Below are 13,264 nucleotides of genomic sequence, written 5' to 3'. Positions count from 1 at the left end.
CAGATAGATTTCCAAAGTGGTTGTACCATTTTACATTCCCACCAGCAGTGTATAAGAGTTCCAATCTCTCTGCAGCCTCTCCAACATTTATTATTTTGTGTTTTTTGGATGAATGCCAGCCTTGTTGGAGTGAGATGGAATCTCATCGTAGTTTTAATTTGCATTTCTCTAATGGCTAATGATCGAGAGCATTTTCTCATGTATCTGTTAGCTGCCTGAATATCTTCTTTAGTGAAGCTCGTGTTCATATCCTTTGCCCACTTCTTGATAGGGTTGTTTGTCTTTTTGTGGTTGAGTTTTAACAGAATCATATAGATTTTAGAGATCAGGCCCTGGTCTGAGATGTCATAGCTGAAAATTCTTTCCCAATGTGTAGGTGGTCTTTTTACTTTTTTGGTGAAGTCTTTAGATAGCATAGGTGTTTGATTTTTAGGAGCCCCCAGTTATCTGGTTTCTCTTCGTCATTTTTGGCAATGTTTTGTATTCTGTTTATGCCTTGTATTAGGGCTTCTAACGTTGTCCCTATTTTTTCTTTCATGATCTTTATTGTTTTAGTCTTTATGTTTAGGTCTTTGATCCACTTGGAGTTAGTTTTTGTGCATGGTGTGAGGTATGGGTCCTGTTTCATTTTTTTGGAAACGGATATCCAGTTATGCCAGCACCATTTGTTAAAAAGACTATCTTTTCCCCAGTTAACTGACACTGGGCCTTTGTCAAATATCAGCTGCTCATACGTGGATGGATCTATGTCTGGGTTCTCAATTCTGTTCCATTGGTCTATGTGCCTGTTGTACCAGTACCAGGCTGTTTTGACTACTGTGGCTGTATAATATGTTCTAAAATCAGGTAGAGTGAGGCCTCCCACTTTCTTCTTCTTTTTCAGTAATGCTTTACTTATCCGAGACTTCTTTCCCTTCCATATGAAGTTGGTGATTTGTTTCTCCATCACGTTAAAAAACCCATAGAGTTTTCAAGGAGTGCCTGGTGGATTCAAACTGCTGACCGTTTGGTTAGCAGCCATAGCTTTTAACCACTATGCCACCAGGGTTTCCAAAGCAGGTGAAGGGGATAGGAAACCCCAGTCCCTTTGGTGGGGGATTGCCAATTTAAATAGGGTGGCTACAGATGGCCTTCTTGAGAAAGTGACATTTGAAGAAAGTTTTTTTGGAGATATAGGTGCAAACCATGTAGAAACTTGGGAGAAGAATGTTCTGGGCATGAGGAACAGTAAGTATGAAGGCTCTGAGGCTCACATACCTGGAGCAGAGTGGCAGAGTTGGGAGGACAGAAGGAGATGAAAGGAAAGAGTAACAGGCCGTGTTATACAGGAACTTGCCCACTATTGTAAGAACATTGTCTTACTCTAGGCAAGATGAGAAGATGTGAGAGGATTTGGAGTACAAGTGTGACAGGATCTGACTTGCATTTTTGTAAGGATCCTTTTTACAAGGGTACTGTTCATTCACTTCTATGCTGGCATCTCCCTTTTCCTATTCTTAAAATTATAAAGCTCGCTGTCCTCAACTTCTCCCCATGCTTCCATCCCTCAGTGAGTCACTGGCCCCTAGCAGTTCTGCCTTTCTAGAGTCTTTAAAGTTGTTTCTTCTTTTCCACTCCCACGGACATGATGTTAGTTCAGGCCCTCTTTCATCACCTTCCATTTATACATTTTTTAACTTTAATGGGTATTCCTTATTCCCTCCCTGAGTGCCATTAGAATGATCTTCCTGGAAATGTCTGATTTGTTACTCCTTGCTTTATAAATTTTGCTGGGCCTCTCTTGCCTCCAAGTTGAAGTTCAAACTCTTTAGCATATCCTATAAGGCCATTGACCAGAGAGCCTGACATAACCCCAGACTGTGTCTCTTGTCTCATCTCTACTCATTCCTTAGACTATGTACAACCTTTAATTCCTGTCAAACAAAGTGCTGCTACATCCTGACCCTGCTATGCTCTGTCATCACCTTTGTGCCTACCGTTCCTTGAATCTGCAGTGTCCTCCTCCCCTTTGCTGTCTGTTGAACATCTACTCCTCATTAAAGACCTTGCTTGAAGACCTTTTTAAGTTGCACAATTCAATGAATTTTGGTAAATTTACAAGTTGTGCAACCCTTATACTTTTAGAACATTTCCATCCCCACAAAAGGATCCCTCATGCCTATTTGCAGTAAGTCTTCTTTGCCACCCTAAGCCCAGAAAACCACTGATCTGTTTTCTATCAGTCTTCACAGTTTTGTTCTTAGAAATAACTCTGAGCATTTATGTTGAGCTAAGTACTGGGGATATGATGGAGAATAAACTTGCTCCTGTTTCTTCCTTGGACTTGCAGTTTTGTGGGACAAATTATTAAACAAGTAATTGTTCAAATAAATATATAGTTACTAATTGATAAGTCCTATGGAAGACTTCTGCTAGTTTGTCATACTGTGGTGGCTTGCCTGTTTCTGTGATGCTAGAAACTATACCACCAGTAATTCAGATACCAGCAGGATGGTGGGTAGGTTTCAGCTGAGCTTCCAGACTAAGACAGACTAGGAAAAATGATATGGCGGTCTACTTCTGAAAAAATTAGTCAGTGAAAACCTTAGGAAAAGCAGCGGAACGTTGTCTGATATAATGCCAGAAGATGAGCCCCTCAGGTTGGAAGGCACTCAGAAGACGACTGAGGAAGAGCTGCTGCCTCCTCAAAGTAGAGTCGACCTTAATGATTTGGATGGAGTCAAGCTTTTGGGACCTTCATTGGCTGATGTGGCACAACTCAAAATGAGAAGAAATAGCTGCAGACATCCATTAATAATGGGAATGAGGAATGTAAGAAGTATGAGCCTAGGAAAACTGGAAGTCATCAAAAATGAAATGGAACCCATAAACATCAGTATCCTAGGCATCAGTGAGCTGAAATGGACTGGCGTTGGCCATTTTGAATCGGACAGTCATATGGTCTACTATACCAGGAATGACAACTTGAAGAGGAATGGCGTTGCATTCATCGTCAAAAAGGACATTTCAAGATCTATCCTAATGTACAAAGCTGTCAACAATAGAATAATATCCATACACCTACAAGGAAGACCTGGTAATACGACTATTATTCAAATTTATGTACGAACAACTAATGCCAAAGATGAGGAAATTGAACTTTTTTTTAATCAGTTTGTACAGTTTGAAATTGATCAAACATGCAGTCAAGATACATTGATAATTACTGGTGATTGGAATGCAGAAGTTGGAAATGAAGAAGGAACAATAGTTGGAAAATATGGCCTCGCTGATAAAAAAAAAACACTGGAGATCTCATGATAGAATTTTGCAAGACCAACAGCTTTGTCACTGCAAACACCTTTTTTCATCAACATAAATGGCGACAATACACGTGGACCTTGCCAAATGGAATACACAGGAATCAAATTGACTATATCTGTGGAAAGAAAAGCTCAATAGAAAAGCTCAACATCATCAGTCAGAACAAGGGCAGGGGCCAACTGTGGAACAGACCATCAATTGCTCATATGCAAGTTCAAGTTGAAACCGAAGAAAATTAGAACAAGTCCACGAGAGCCAAAGTATGACCTTGAGTATATCCTACCTGAATTCAGAGACCATCGCGAGAATAGATTGGACGCATTGAATACTAATGATCGAAGACCAGACGAGTTGTAGAATGATATCAAGGACATCATCCATGAAGAAAGCAGGAAGTCATTAAAAAGACTGGAAAGAAAGACCAAAATGGATGTCAGAAGAGACTCTAAAACTTGCTCTTGAATGTAGAGTAGCTGAAGCGAATGGATGATGAAGTAAAAAAGCTGAACAGATTTCAAAGTGTAGCTCCAGAAGACAAACTAAAGTATTATAATGAAATGTGTAAGAGCTAGAGTTAGAAAACCAAAAGGGGAGAACATGCTCATCATTTCTGGAGCTGAAAGTACTGAAGAGAAAATTCAAGCTTCGATTTGCAATATTCAAGGACTCCACGGGGAAAATATTAAACAACAAAAAAGTATTAAAAGAAGATGGAAGGAATACACAGAGTCCCTGTACCAACAAAAGAATTGGTTGATGTTCAACCATTTCAGGAGGTTGCATATCATCAAGAACTGATGATACTGAAGGAAGTAGTCCAAGCTGCACTGAAGGCATTGGTGAAGAACAAGGCTTCAGGAATTGACGGAAGACCAGTTGAGATGTTTCAACAAATGATGCGGCACTGAAGGTGCTCGCTTGTCTATACAGAGAAATGGAAGACAAGTACCTGGGCAACCAACTGGAAGAGATTCATATTTGTGCCCATTCCAAAGAAAGGTGATCCAACGGGATGCAGAAATTATTGAACAATATCATTAATATTGAACACAAGTGAAGTTTTGCTGAAGAGCATTCAAAAGTGGTTGTGGCAGTATGTCGACAGGGAACTGCCGGAAATTCAAGCTGGATTCAGAAGAGGATGTGGAACGAGAGATGTCATTGCTGATGTCAAATGGATTCTGCCTGAAAGTAGAGAATACCAGAAAGATGTCTACCTCTGTTTTATTGACTATGCAAAGGCATTCAACTATGTGGATCATAAGAAATTATAGATAACATTATGAACAATGGAAATTTCAGAACATTTAATAATTGTGCCCATGAGGAACCTGTACATACATACACCAAGAGACAGTCATTTGAACAGAACAGGAGGCTACTGCGTGGTTTAAAATCAAGAAAGGTGTGTATCAGGGTTATATCCTTTCACTATGCTTATTCACTCTGTATGCTGAGCAAATAATCTGAGAAGCTGAACTATGTGAAGAGGTATGTGGCATCAGGATTGAAGCCTGCGATGTGCATGGGGAATACAGGGTGGAGAAGGAGGAGTGTGCTGCCACATTAGGGGGAGAGCACCTAGGGTTATATAGAAAGATGTGTATAACTTTTTGTATGAGAGACTGACTTGAATTGTAAACTTTCACTTAAAACACAATAAATAAAAAAATAATAAAACAACCTGCATTGTGCAGATGACACAACCTTGCTTGCTGAAAGTGAAGAGGACTTAAAGCACTTGTTGATGAAGATCAAAGGCTACAGCCTTCAGTATGGATTACACCTCAACATAAAGAAAACAAAAATCCTTACAACTGGGCCGATAAGCATCATCATGACAAACAGAGAAAAGACTGAAGTTGTCAAGGATTTCATTTTACTTGGATCCACGATCAATGCCCATGGAAGCAGTAGTCAGGAAATCAAAGGACACATTGCACTGGGTAAATATGCTGCAACAGACCTCTTTAAAGTGTTGAAAAGCAAAGATGTCACTTTAAGGATTAAGGTACATCTGACCCAAGCCATGGTGTTTTCAGTCGCCTCATATGCATGCAGAAACCCTGGTGGCGTGGTGGTTAAGTGCTGTGGCTGCTAATCAAAAGGTTGGCAGTTCAAATCCACCAGGCGCTCCTTGGAAACTCTACAGGGCAGTTCTACTCTGTCCTATAGGGTCACCGTGAGTCGAAATCGACTCAATGGCAACAGGTTTGTTTTTCTGGTTTAGTTTAATATGCATGTGAAGGCTGGATCCTGAATAAGGAAGACTGAAGAAGAATTAATGCCTTTAAATTATGGTGTTGGCTAAGAATATAGAATGTACCATGGACTGCCAGAAGAATGAGCAAATCTACAATGGAAGAGGTACAGCCAGAATGCTTCTTAGAAACAAGAATGGCAAGACTTCATCTCACATACTTTGGACATGTTATCAGGGGGGATCAGTCCCTGAAGAAGGATGTCATGCTTGGTAAAGTAGAGGGTCAGGGAAAAAGAGGAAGACCCTCAACGAGATGGATTGACACAGTGGCTGCAACAATGAGCTCAAGCATAACAATTGTAAGGATGGCATAGGACTGGGCTTTGTTTTGGTCTGTTGTACATAGGATCACTATGAGTTGGAACCTAACAACAACAACATAAAGGATTAGTAAAGTGTGTGACAAATGATAAAGGGGGATACCTGTTTGACAAGGAAGGTTTCTTGAGAAAGTATCACTCTCTTTGACAAAGTGACCTGGTGAATAAGGAGTTAGTCCAGCCAGGTGTAGTCCAGCCAGGGGAAAGATTGTGCCTTGAGAGGAAAGGGGCTGAAGTGCTGGGCTCTTCAAGAATAGAAAGGAAGCAGTTGTGGGCAGAGAGGAGAGGAATGTCAAGATACCAGTGAAAAAATATATTTTGCATACTTTTCCATGTCATTATTAAAAAAAAAAAGAATTTTATTAGTGTCAAGGTATTTATATGATATTCATATAGTTATGTGATTTCTGCGATCCTTAGAGTTATGATTTCCCTTGTTAAGTATATCTCCTGTAGTTAAACCCCAGCGTGTATTGCATGATAGCAGCAAGAATGATCACGTACCTGTGAAATCATGTCTCTGCGTCATACCCAATCTTCTTCCCGCCTTAGTCCCAGAGGTAGTATATTCAAAAATCAGAGTTCTTGGGAATTATCTGACTTTCCTTTAATGTTTTATACTAAGAGCCCTTTAAAGAACACAGGAGTTAAGGAATTTTCTCCCTTATCACTGCTGCTGGTCAGGTGTGCTTCAGTTAGAGTACACTGAGGCCTCAGAGACTAGCTCAGAGGATAACATTAGTTTAGTGATAAAATGAAAATCACTGCCCATGGCTCCAGAATGTTCAGTCTTCTGCTTATTGATTTGCCTTGCTCTCCTCATGAACTTTGTAAATGAGATGTATGAAAGCACTGATTCTGTTTTCCAATTGGGATAATTGAGGTGTAAACGAAAAAAAAAAAAAAAAAAAAAAAACCCGTTGCCATCGAGTCGATTCTGACTCATAGCTCCTGAATAGATCCCTTAAAATTTCAAAGACAGTCCACAGTGGGATGCTCCATGACTTTGACCTTTGTCACTTTAAATTCATGATGACATATCTCAGATAGGCACTGTGAGAAGGGGGACAAACCTACTGTGCTTACCCAGTAAAGGCATTTCCCACATTCAGACCTGACTATTTCCTTTTTCCTCTTTCTCCTCAAACTTTGATCTCTTTCATTCTGGATCAGCCAGAATAGGCTAGGTATGCTGTAGTAACAGACAACCTGCAAATCTCAGTGGCTTCACACAACAGTATTTCTTGTTCATTTTAAATCTGACTTGTGGGTTGGCAGAGTCACTAACCATTGAAGTAACTCAGGGATCCAGACGGCCACCAGCTGTTTACTGTGCCAAAGGGAAAAAGAGAGTCTCCCACTGGCAACAAAATGCTCCAAGCTAGAACTGATAGTCACTATTTCTCATGACAGAAGTAGTCCTGTGTTTTATTTAACATGAGGGTAACAGAAAGTGTAATCAGCATAGGGCCTGAAGAATGGGATGGGGGTAGAGGATCCAGAATATTTGGCAAATAATGACCAGCCCACATTCTTAGCTTATGACTAAGAGAAAATTGAAGCCTCTACCTGGCAAAAACCACCCCCAAAACTCCCCATCTCCCATTTTCAAATTTATAGTTCTAACTGAATTTATATCTTATTTATCCTACTAGCGTATTGCTGTACTATTCCTATACTATGAGTCGGAATCGACTCAGAATCGACTCGACGGCACTGGGTTTTTGTTTGTAGCCTATTCCAATACAGGAAGTATCTGTTCTCCTAGCCAAATGTTTTTGATCACATACTCCTATCAGTAACAAATGCCGAGCGTGTACCAGATGTGCTACTAAATGCTTATCACTTGGCTTTCTAGGGGGAAAAAGAAATGCTTGATTTTTAGTGTTTTCTGATTTCCATGGAGTAAATAATACTGGTGGACAGTTTACCATCGCGACGTCACTGAACATGGAGTTGGGAAGAGATGTACACAATGAGCTTTCTTGAGTACAAACTGACTCCGTGTCACTGGTAGTTGTTTATAAAATAGACACATTATGATTGTCATGTTAAATGCACGTGTAGGTGTATATATGCATGTGTGTGTGCTCATGGATGCATGTGTATTATAGTACAGTTTGATTTTTTTTAGATTAAAAAAAACCCCAGAAAACAGTTCTACCATCCTCCCCACCACACACACACTACATACACACACTCTCTCTCTCTCTCACATTGCTTACACCTCCCACAGAGTGTGTATACCCTGCTTGGGAGACTATTGCTCTAGACATCCAGAACTTGCTCCTTTGGGTATTTGCCTTCAACCTCTTCCTCTTTCTTGTATCACTGTCATCATTACAAACTCTCATGCATTCTAGTATTTTCCATTGTTAAAGATCATTCCTTGATCTAGCATTCCCCTTCCCTGACAACTCCATTATTCTGTTCCCCGTCATAGCAAAATCAGAGAGACTTCTATACATTGCCATCTCCACTTCCTCATCTTGCATTCCATCTCCAGCCTACTCTAATCTGACTTCCTTCCCACCCCTCTACTGAAATTGCTGTGGTCATTTCCATCAATGATTTCCATGCTGCCAAAAGTAGTGGGTAATCTCAGTCCTCATCTCACTTGACCTCTTCCTGGCAGTTGACAATAGTACATCCTTCTTGAAATGCTCTTTCCTTTTAGTGTCTGCATTTCCATACTGTCTTGATTTTCTACCTAGTCTCCTTTGCTGAGCCTTCCTTTGTGACTCAGGAAATGACTTTGGTCCCTGTTTCGTTTGTGCTGTTGCCCTAAGGTGATCCCATTCATTTCTAGGCTTTTAAAAACCAGCTGTGTGCTGACAATTCGCACATTTATTTCCCTATCCTGACTTTCTCTGAGCTCCAGAAGTGTGTATCTAGTTGTCTCCTTACTGTTTTCACTTAGATGGATATTTCATAGATACCTTAACAGCTCCAGCTCCAAAATAGAACTCTTCATTTGTCCCTATTCTTCTTCCTACCATACTTGTTTCACCCTAGTCTTCCTTATTTCAAAAAATAGCCAATTGTTTATTTAGTTATTAGATCCAGAAATCTGGAAGTCATCTTTAACTTCTTTCCTTTCCTCATACCTTACATCTAACCCATAAACGTGTTCTTTGGCTCTGCCTACAAAATATGTGTTTTATCTGGCCATTTATCTGTGTTTCTGTCCCAATCCTGACTGTCATCACTTTTCTCCTTGACAGTTGTAATAGCACCTAATAGGATTTTCCACTTTTATGTTTGCCTCTTTCCAATCTATGCCTGATATTATGAATAGAGTGATTTTTATAAAATGTAAATCACATTATCCTTCTCCCTTTGAAATCCTCCAGTGCACTTAGAATCAAATCCCAATTCCTTACTGTGACTTCTCTGCCTTTGGTTTTTATGCTCTAGTAAAACTTACCTTCTTTTTGCCCCTAGAATAGGATAGTCACTTTCCTCATTGTCTTTGAATTTTTTGGTTTCTCTTCCTGGGAATCTCTTTCCTAGCTTGTCACATGCTGGTGACTTCCTTTCCTGAGGATCTCAGCTTGAATGCTATCTCCTTAGAGAGTCCTTTGAATACTCCGTTCAAAGGTGGTGGCCAGCCACACCACTCTGAGTGTATGTTCCTCACCACAGTTCTGCCAACAATCCAGTCTCATGCATCAGGCTCTTAAAAGGGCTTATTATGCCTCTTCTGAGTCTCCCATTCCAGGACTTTGACCTGTAATTCCGCCTGTTCTGGATACCGCGCAGAATCGCCCAGTTGTCAGTCTTTAGGTCAGTTCCTGTTTTGCTTTGTTGACCATAACAGAACTGATCTGAACTGTTTTGAAGCCCTGCAGCATAGAAGGGGGAGGTGTGTTAAAATGGTTATTACCCAATTACCCATTTCCCTGCAGTTGATTCCGACTCACAGCGACCCTATAGGACAGAGTAGAACTGCCCCGTAGGATTTCCAAGGAGCTCCTGGTGGATTCGAACTGCTGACCTTTTGGCTAGCAGCTGAACTCTTTAACTACTATGCCACCACGGTTTCCGTGTGAAAATGGTGGGCAGCACAAAACTAAGAGGACATGTTCCATGTTGATCGTGTCTGGTTCCTTCCTTCAGGACTCACCCTAAAACAGTGAGAGGAAACAAATCAGATTCAACTTTATAGGGGTAAATGTAAAATCCTGTGTTTAGGTTTAACAAAAAACTGGTTGCATTGTACAGAATCAGGAGACTGTCGCTTGACATCAATTTATACGTTAAGTCCTGGGAGCCAAAAGTGGTGGCTGAAACACTTAGGCAGTCTTAAACTGCGTCAATAAATCCAAGTGTTTCTTTTCTTTTTTTTTTAGGTGAAGGTTTACAGAACAAACTAGCTTCTCATTAAATAGTACACATATTGTTTTGTGACATTGGTTACCAACCCCACAACATGTCAACACTCTCCCCTTCTCAACCTTAGGTTCCCTGTCACCAGCTTTCATGTCCTCTCTTGCCTTCTAGTCCTTACCCTTAGGCTGGTGTGCCCCTTTAATGTCGTTTTGTTTTATGGGCCTGTCTGATCTTTGGCTGAATGGTGAACCTCAGGAATGATTTCATTACTGAGCTAAAAGGGTGTCAGGATCCATACTCTAAGGGTTTCTCCAGTCTCTGGCAGGCCAGTAAGCCAAGTATTTCTATATTAAACCAAACCAAACCCACTGCCGTTGAGTCGATTCCAACTCTTAGTAAACCTATAGGACAAAGTAGAACTATCCCCATAGGGTTTCCAGGGCTTGTAAATGGAAGCGGGCTGCCACATCTTTCTCCTGCAGGCTCCTGGTGGATTCCAGCTGCTAACCAAGCGCTTAACCACTATGCCACCAGGAGGGAGTTTTTTTTATAGTATTCTACTGTGACACCAGTAAAATTGTTACAGCTTTGTGGAATTGCCATCGAATACCTCATTTATTCATTTGTTCAGCATTTAATGAGTACATTCTGGGCACTAGTATTATAGTAGTGACAAAATTGTTACAGCTCGTGGAAAAAAAAAATTTTTTTTTTTTTTCATTCATGGAATTTAGTATCTAACTTCCAAAGAGAAGTGAGTTCCCTTTCAGTGAAAGTGTTGAAGCAGATATAAGCTGTTATTTACTGAGAAGTCCAGTCGAGTGGTTAAGAACTCAGGTTCTGGAGCCAGACTCTGGAACCCAGAGGGTTCAAATTCCAGTTCCAATATTTATCAACTGTGTGACTTTGGGCAAGTTTTAAAGGTCTCTGTGCTTCAGTGTTCGCATCTGTATACTGGAGATAACAGTACTACCTCGTAAAGCTGTTGTGAGAATTAAATGAGTTGGTGCATATAAATCATTTAGAATAGTGCTCGGTGCATAGTGTTAAAACAAAAACCATACTAAGCGGATAATAGCAATTGATTGAAGTTTATTTAATATATGATTTGTACATTGGGGTAACATTTCAATTAGAGTGTCAAATAATGTTTCAAAGATGAGAGAACTCCCAAAGACTTTTATGCCCAGTCTTATCAGCACTGCCATGGATGAAGGGTTGGAACAGAACTGATAAACACTTTGTGGTCAGGGAGGATTTCATACCACATTGTTTTGAAGAACAATTAAAATAATTACTGATTTGCCTTTAAACACAGCTCCAGTCTGACCCTTGGAGTCTTGTTTCCTGAAACTGACTGGATTCTTCAACAGAACATAATACCCAAAGCAAAATGTTAGTTTATCTAGACCGTTGTTTGACTCAAAGGTGACTTCTAGAAACCAGTTTCTTCAAGGCTCAAGATTCAAAAGGACATTTAATAGACAGTGGCCTTGGCAGGTTATCCCAACTCCATGGACACCAGAAATCTGGATTCCAGGAGAATTAAAACTGTTTCTTAATAGTAAGCACTTAGTAAATTAATGGTAAGCAATTAATTAAGTGTGTTTTCTAGGCCAGAGGCTGGAAGACATTGAGGGGTGGGGAAAAAGTGTGACACAGGGAGCCTGGGAGAGCAGAGCCTAGATTATTATGATTGTTTTGTTTATCCTGAAGATTATTGGTAGTGTGTGCTGGGGTTTGAACAGCTTGGCTGGAGAATTCGGTGACATTGGTTTCATTCTGTTTTTTCCTGTTTAGAAATGCCACCTTACAGTTTTTTTATTTTTTATTTCTAATGCTTATAAAGAAATATACCTTAGGGAATAATAGTAAAGTTTTAGCTCTCCATAAATATGTATTTTTGTTTTGGTTTTATTTTAGTGGCATCTGAAATATCCTAAACTCATTCTTCGAGAAGCTGACCGTGTACCTGAGGAGCTCCATAAAGAGGTTCAAGAAGCTTTTCTCACATTGCACAAGCATGGCTGCTTATTTCAGGACCTGGTTAGGATCCAAGGCAAAGATTTGCTTACTCCAGTATCTCGCATCCTCATTGGTAATCCAGGCTGCACCTACAAGTACCTGAACACCAGGCTCTTTACGGTACCCTGGCCAACGAAAGGTTCCACCATAAAATATACTGAGGATGAAATTGGTGCTGCTTGTCAAACCTTCCTCAAGCTGAATGACTATCTGCAGACTGAGACTATCCAGGCTTTGGAAGAACTGGCTTCCAAAGAGAAATCTAGTGATGAGGCTCTACCAGTGTATATAGCTCCAGATTTCCCCAGAATTGGTATCGGGTCATCCTTTGATCGACAGGATGAAGTGGATGTTAAGAGCAGAGCAGCATACAACGTAACTTTATTGAATTTCATGGATCCCCAGAAAATGTCATACCTGAAAGAGGAGCCCTATTTTGGGATGGGAAAAATGGCGGTGAGCTGGCATCATGATGAGAATCTGGTGGAAAGGTCAGCGGTGGCAGTATACAATTATAGCTGTGAAGGTACAGTCTGCTCTGGGAAGATGACCAGAGTTGTTGATTGCCTGGAGATATATGTACCTGTGTGTGTGTGTGTGTGTGTGTATGTGTCCTGTGTCCTTCCTAGTCTTGGTACACTCCTACATCTGCAGAACATACCTGTTTCTCACTTAGCTGTGCTGTCTGGCTCATCGTTACACTGTACATAGACATGGAATATTTTTGTGCGTAAGCACTACTGTCACCCTGTCTTTCCCGTGCCTGGGAGAGCAGCATCTTGGTTTCATACAGCTAACTACCTTTCTCTAAGCTCAGAGTAGACTGTACAGTTGCTATAATTAACTTGCTGATAAAGGGCCTGGAAAACAAAAATCTGTCAAATCTCTCCGGTTCCCACAGGTGCACATTTCCAGTCTTGCCAAAATATTTTATTACAGTTGACATCACTGTCTTTATGGGAGTGGTTTGTCAAATACGGACTTGTTCTTGTCTTCATGCAGTTTTTACTACTGCTGTTTC

General features: G+C 40.5%; 1 protein-coding gene across 9 annotated transcripts in view; it reads left to right on the top strand.

Moving 5' to 3' along the window:
* FTO (FTO alpha-ketoglutarate dependent dioxygenase) overlaps positions 1-13,264 on the top strand; it is a 412,272-nt gene that overhangs the window by 109,394 nt on the left and 289,614 nt on the right. For all 9 annotated transcript variants that reach the window (XR_010318897.1, XM_010596082.3, XM_023555597.2 and 6 more), the window contains exon 3: positions 12,142-12,769. Coding sequence is in view for 8 of the 9 variants with exons in the window: in XM_010596082.3 (XP_010594384.2) it covers positions 12,142-12,769 (628 nt within the window). In the remaining variant the exon portion in view is untranslated. The remainder of the gene's footprint in view (positions 1-12,141; positions 12,770-13,264) is intronic.

The sequence above is a fragment of the Loxodonta africana genome, chromosome 21 (genome assembly GCF_030014295.1).
Source record: "Loxodonta africana isolate mLoxAfr1 chromosome 21, mLoxAfr1.hap2, whole genome shotgun sequence".
In the NCBI taxonomy this organism is placed as follows: Eukaryota; Metazoa; Chordata; class Mammalia; order Proboscidea; family Elephantidae; genus Loxodonta; species Loxodonta africana.
This window is presented reverse-complemented; position numbering and strand designations above follow the sequence as displayed.